At 38.9% G+C, this 6,515-nt stretch overlaps 1 protein-coding gene across 1 annotated transcript; it reads left to right on the forward strand.

Moving 5' to 3' along the window:
• The first annotated feature begins 1,430 nt into the window (after positions 1-1,430).
• Positions 1,431-5,014, forward strand: bnip1b (BCL2 interacting protein 1b). The gene is made up of 6 exons (XM_034889841.1): positions 1,431-1,566; positions 2,754-2,846; positions 2,947-3,038; positions 3,885-3,992; positions 4,498-4,616; positions 4,759-5,014. The coding sequence occupies exons 1-6, from the start codon at positions 1,483-1,485 to the stop codon at positions 4,953-4,955; spliced, it is 693 nt and encodes a 230-aa protein (XP_034745732.1). The 5' UTR covers positions 1,431-1,482; the 3' UTR covers positions 4,956-5,014.
• Positions 5,015-6,515: the final 1,501 nt, after the last annotated feature.

Here is a 6,515-nt window from a genome sequence, read left to right on the forward strand (position 1 = left end):
TGTGTGTGTGTGTGTGTGATAAAGTTCCAAATGTAGGCCACATAGAGATATGTTCAAACGTTTTCATTGAATTTTCATTGTATGAATCAAGTAGGGCTGTAATCAACCAAAGAAAATCTTGGTCGACTGGGGGCGGGATGGTGCGCTGGTAGTGATAAAACGATTATTAGACTATGAAATATGCCAATTCTGATATGTTCATATGGCCTGCTCAAAACAGACAGGGCAACCTAACGCAGAAAAGTTAGCTTACTGTTTTTAGGTGAAATGCTGCCACACTGCCGATGTGTTCGACATGGTCGAGGAGGATTGACTGGAAATTAAAGACTCACAATTAAAGAAATATTCAGCAAACCACTAAAACAAGGCTTTCTAGTTCTTTCTTCAATCAGTCCCCAGTGGGTTGGGCTAATCCAAAAAATCCTTGAAAACAAGGGGGGTGTTCTGGAGATGGACTGTTACCTGTGCAACAGGGATGCTCTCAAAACACCCCGATTAGCGATTAGTGTTTTTCACCCATAAACCGTGACGGTCTATGCTTCCACTGGATGAAACAACACGGCAAAAAATCAACCAATCAGAATTTTGGTTGAGCCAGAAGGTATCGACCAATAAATCGACTGGGAGGTTACAGCCCTAAAATCAAGACTGAATAGATACCAAGAGAAAAAGATAATTTACTGTAGGTATAAAGGGGGGATTACAGGGACAATAATAGCTACATGACTAACACTACTGGATTTCAGTCCATTTGTTTCTACTGAAGACATCTCTTCAAAACTCTTTAAGAACAGGTCAGAAATAAATAATACATATATAATAATTTAAAAAGGCTAAATTATTTCTCAAAATAACTTTTTTTTAGTACGTGTTACTCAAGCAAAAGTGGAAACTTTGCACGGACCAGGGGAGTAAGTCAAATAAAGTCCATTAAATTAAATTCATGTTACAGTTTGAATTAGATTCAATTCATGATTAAAGTAGGATTTGGATCAGGCCGGCTTACTTACCCACAAGAAATTAGTCAAATTAAAATATATATATATAACAAAAATCACAATATTTTGCCTATAACACTTCTTTTACAGAGTAAATTTGGTGTAACTCTTGAACACTGCTTTTTGGGCTTATTACTAATGCAGTATTTCTCTCTGGGAGCCTCAAATTGGCCCCAATGCAAACCAATGGGTGACACATTGCTATGCCAATCTTTATAAACAGTGTATTTAAATACTTGTGTCCTGAAATCCTCTTGCTTCGGACATACCCATAACATAGGCCTATGTTTTTGGGATCACACTTGCATTTCTCTGTGAAGTGTTTTTAGTAAAGACACGGGTAGCTGATTAGTAGCATTATGTTATTGTGGCCTTCTTAGAATCACTGGCTAATTTTAATAAAGTTAACCTGGTCAAACGCAATCGCTCGGAGCGAATTGTCTTTTTTGATTCTCCAGCTTTCCGTAGCCGAACAAAAACAAACATGGCGTCTTCTGCAGACGTTCACGTCCGAATTTGTGGACAAGAAATTATCAAATATGATTTAGAAATCAAGGCTCTCATTCAGGTAAGAACTGAAAACGTCTGGTTTTTCTTTAGATTATTTAGATTATTTCTGTTGTTGCTAATGCTGGTATCGGTTTTGTTCTGGAGATTTGTCCGTGAAGGCATCACATTAGCTACAGGTCTGAAAGTGCTGTAGCTACGTTAACGTTAGCTAGCTAATAACGTTACGTTACACAAGTGTTTCTAAATAACGTTAACGTTCATTTAAAAGAGACACAGTAAGATAAGTAAGTGCTGATCAGTGTTTTATTCCTTCGAGTTTAATTTCTAACTAGCTAACGTTATCATATCATTATTACGTCACGTTAGCTGTTTCAACAGATAACTGATGTGTCTAAGGGGTCATTACGAGTAACTTTAATGTAAGTTATTATTGTTGATAAATGGTGGTTAGGGCAATTAAAATACTCTAAGTTAAAATCTTTTATTTTTTAGAAATCTGTGTACACATACAGTGTTCTAATGTTCGAGTTGATGTGTAGAGCTCCTGGTATACTTTGAGCAAAGATTCATGTTGTGTCAAGCCTTCTTAGTCTTTTAAAAATAGTCATTTTGATGTGATTATTATAGTGCCCCTATCACTCCCTAATTATGCTTTTAAACGAAAGTTTGACTCGGGTACATTCACAAAAAGACCCTAGGTTGCATTTTGGCGAGAGTAATGGTTTAATAAGGCATTACTATAGGTGTGTGTAATGGGAGTTACCGTTTCATTAATATTTATGTATTTTATATTGTGTGTGTGTGTGTGTGTGTGTGTGTGTGTGTGAAAAGAAAAAAAGAGAGAAACATGCAGCAAAGACTTACACTGACCTGAAATGGAAACTGCACTGCAATCTGTCAATTTAATCGGAGCCATTTTTTTTTAATAAGGATTCTGTTATTCTTCAGTACCAAAGTAAAAAAAGAATTCCAAAATTATAAACAGAATACTTACCAAACAAACAAATATCCATCCAAATATTTTTTTGTAGACGTGTACATTAGCAGGGATGTAGCGCAACATGGAAGTGAAAGCAGTGCTCTGTTTTATTTAAATATGACATGTGAATTTTTTTCGGTAAATAATCATGATCTCAATATTGATCGTAAAGATTGTGATTATTAGTTTGCCCAGAATTGTGCAGCCCAACAATGTTTACTCCCACATCATTCATGAATACATACAAGTGTTTGTGTTACCTGCAGGACATTAGGGATTGCCCTGGACCTCAGTCAACTCTCATGGAGCTCAACTCTCAGGTCAAACAGAAGTTCAACAAGCTCAGACTCAGAATACAGGTCAGGTCTCACATTATGTGTATTGTGTTTCATCTGACATATTTCTTGTTTAAAATCCAGACTAAATGTTTTATTGGATGTGGTGTGTTGTTGCTGTCAGGATCTGGAGCAGATGGCCAGAGAGCAGGACAGAGAGACGGACAGACTGGCCATCCAGGCAGAGACAGAGAGCCAGCGAAGGCAAATGCTGAGGTGTGTAGACATACACACAGCCATGAAATATTAGCAGCAGTCATCTCTTTATTTACCCCTGAATCACTGACTTTATTAACTCTATCAACGCCATTAAAATGCCAGTGTTCAACCAGTGTATAAGTGTGTGAACACATCAAAATGAGATGTCATGTTTGGTTGTAACCCCTCTTTGCATGTTGCATCAGGTTTAGTGGTGCTTGAAATGGGTTATAATAGAGACTGTAAAAGTTAATTATTAAAAGTGCTCTATGCGATGTTGGGTGATGTCACTTCTTGTTGACATCCAAAATATTGTCAAAGAAAACGTAGGCTAGCTCGCCCCTCCCTACTCCTCATCCCGTACCCTCCCCCCCACTGCCCCAAATCCTTCTTGTCTATTATTGTCTGGAACACTGTTTATGCTTCGTGGTGCAGGTTGGCACAGTTTGTTTTTGTTGCTGTTTGTGGAGCCCGGGCTGTCTACAGAGACCGCGTTTTTGACGGTGTGTTCAGGGGACAGGCAGCTCACGGATAGTGAGGAGATGTTTGCTGTGTGACAACAAATGTTGTAGCCTAAAAAAATCACATGACATTGCTTAGAGCACCTTTTAATATTGTAAATAGTAGCCTGTAGTTTATTTTACCCGGGATACTTTTGGAAATAATTCATATTGTAGGTGTTGACCCTTGACATAATGTACAGTATATCCATATCTGGAGCTAATAGGACTTTGAGAGTCAAGTAAATGCAAGTAGCACATTTCAGCATGCAAACGAAACAGATTCAGACACAACAGACCAGATGCAATGAAGAAATCTATAACATAATCTTCCGTTCTTAAAGTTGGTTTTTGTGCATTCCAGTAACCAGACAGCATGGAGGAAAGCTAACCTGGCATGTAAACTAGCCATAGACAACACGGAGAAGGACGAGCTGCTGCATGGAGTAGAAAACCCCAGCACTAGACAGAGGTCAGTACAATTCTGAGGCTGAGACTCCACTGTGGTGCTCAATGAGTTAATCACCTTTTTCCATTATAAATTTAATATGGCAGGTGTTTTGCTTTAGTTCAGCCTAAACCTATCCCAATCCCAGTTCTTATTACACCCCAGTTACCTGCCTACTGGTTTTGGCAAACTCTCTGATCTTCCTGCCAGTGCCAGTGATTAAAATGCTGTCTGATAAAGCAACTTTTATTAAAAAGGAGGAGGTGAAATATTTTACTACACACCTCCCTGTAATATTAATCCTGTCTGATGGGGCTTTTTATCAGTGATTTTAAGATTTTATTGTGGTTTCTATTTGCAATGGGTTATTACATTTGACATTTAAGCGCTCGCATGATTAAATGAATAAAAAAATTAAAAGTTGAATTGGTGTCTAACTTTCCCTTGGACACAAAATGTGTGTATACGCAACATATTACTGACTGCAATTATGCATCACCTTTCTGCTTTGTGTGTGTTTGTGTACCAGGAAGGCGACCAAAGAAAGCCTAGTAGAAACCAGTAGCAGCATCACAGAGAATCTGATGTCTATGAGCAGGATGATGGCAGAACAGGTGAAGCAGAGCGAGGACACCATTGGCACGCTGGGTAAAAAAAAAAACCGATATTCTTTGTCCATGCTTTTGTTGACTTTTGTCAGGGTTCGAGTTTGTGTACAACAGGTACATCCATTTCCGAACCCATCTTCTTCCTTCTCAAACCTTGAATACCTTTCCTCTTCCCCACACAGCCACCTCCTCCAGGACGGTGCAGGAAACTAACGACGAGTTCAAAAGCATGACCGGAACCATCCACCTGGGGAGGAAACTGATCCTCAAGTACAACCGGCGGGAGCTGACAGACAAGCTGCTCATCTTCCTGGCTCTGGCCCTCTTCCTTGCCACCGTCCTCTACATCGTTAAGAAACGTATCTTCCCCTTCATTTAGCTAGATGGATTTAGCTAAAGAATGCACCCAGGCTTCAGGAAGAATGTTTTCCACTTAATGTCACTCGGCAGAATATTACCACGAGGAATTTACAGGTATGAAGTCAAAGCTGGACTACATGGAGAGTTAGAAAAAGTCCTGAGACTGGACCGCTGCACATAGTGTCAAGTGAAAACCTTTCATCTTGTGTAGCACCCTTGTTCTTTTGCTTGAACAATATGCAATATGTGGGTTCATAAAATGGGTATGAAGGGTAAACTTTATCTGGTATTATGATGAGGTTTCATGCAACAATAACGATAGGGTTAAAGCCTTGGCTTGCTTTAAACAAAATTGTGGTGTTCAACCATGTCTAAAGGCAAAAGTTGTTTTACTTTTTGCAAATGGCCACACTCTAATCAAGGATGAAAAAGCCACCTGTCATAGCCTCCTCCCCCTCTCTCCAAGAACTGTGGCTTTTGAGTGACTTGAAGGCTTTCGCGGTGCTGCATGAAGAGTACAACAGAAGAGCACTTTGAGAGAAGTTCAAATCCTGCCTACTTTCACACCTCTGCACACCTGATCCAAGGCTGCACAAAGTGAATGTTTAGAAAAACACTTTGAAGCATACTTAGGCCTTAATACTTCATCTGGCATTCAGGACTAATCAAGGGCAAAGCCATAAAGTGCATAATCCTCCCTTTGTTTACTTTTCCTAAAAATTACAATCTGTGTGCTTGTTCAACAGAGGAAGTGTGCATGTTTGTCTGCTCTCAACATTGTTAGTTATCAGGGTCTTTGTGCCTTTCTACCTTCAGTCGTCTAGACAGCTGATTTAGAAATCAGATTACTTACTGAACCTTTAAAGGGTGTCTTCCATGTTGTTGTGTGAATGTTAATCAATGTTTGTTATAATAAAGGTGATTTTTGAGGGATACATTGTTGTGAGGCATTGCCACAGATGCGCCAGTAGGTGGCAGGATACCCAACACATACCTCATAGATGCTGTACTGTCAATTTGTGTGAAGAACTACTTTACAGCACAGGACTTTCTAATTAACACACTTCTCTCTGTCCAGTGATGCTATTGTAGTTTATTTAACTTCAATCAAAATGCTTAAAAATGTTTGTTTTTGATTAATTTAAATAAAAACGTACAAAACATAGCTTGAATCCTGGGGTCTGTATGAAATGTGATCGCTCAAGTAGAACATTAAAAATACATATTTATAACACGTGATAACCAAAGAGTGCTTCCCTTCCTGCAGACTGCACCCTGACCGTCTACAAGATAACGTTTGATGACCTGTCAACTTTATGATGCCTATAACAATCCTCATATATACAAAAACTTATTGAAATAGGTAGAGTACTCACTCTGAGCCATCAATTGCACTTGAGTGATTCCCTGTAGTGTTTACTTGTGTGTGTCCATGCCCTTTGCTGAAGAATACAGCCACTGTGGTGGACTGTGATGTTGAAGTGAGGTAGATAATTGGTTTTCAACCTTTTACAAAGTCTAGTGTAAAGGAAAATAATAATATAGCACAAATAGCCAACAGAATGAATAAGTTACTCAT

Source organism: Etheostoma cragini, chromosome 13 (genome assembly GCF_013103735.1).
Source record: "Etheostoma cragini isolate CJK2018 chromosome 13, CSU_Ecrag_1.0, whole genome shotgun sequence".
In the NCBI taxonomy this organism is placed as follows: domain Eukaryota; kingdom Metazoa; phylum Chordata; class Actinopteri; order Perciformes; family Percidae; genus Etheostoma; species Etheostoma cragini.

Coding starts and splice junctions, on each gene's coding strand:
- bnip1b (XM_034889841.1), top strand. CDS start 1,483: ATGGCGTCTTCTGCAGACGTTCACGTCCGAATTTGTGGACAAGAAATT. Junction 3,039..3,884: donor CAGCGAAGGCAAATGCTGAG/GTGTGTAGACAT, acceptor TGTGCATTCCAG/TAACCAGACAGCATGGAGGA. Junction 4,617..4,758: donor GGACACCATTGGCACGCTGG/GTAAAAAAAAAA, acceptor TTCCCCACACAG/CCACCTCCTCCAGGACGGTG.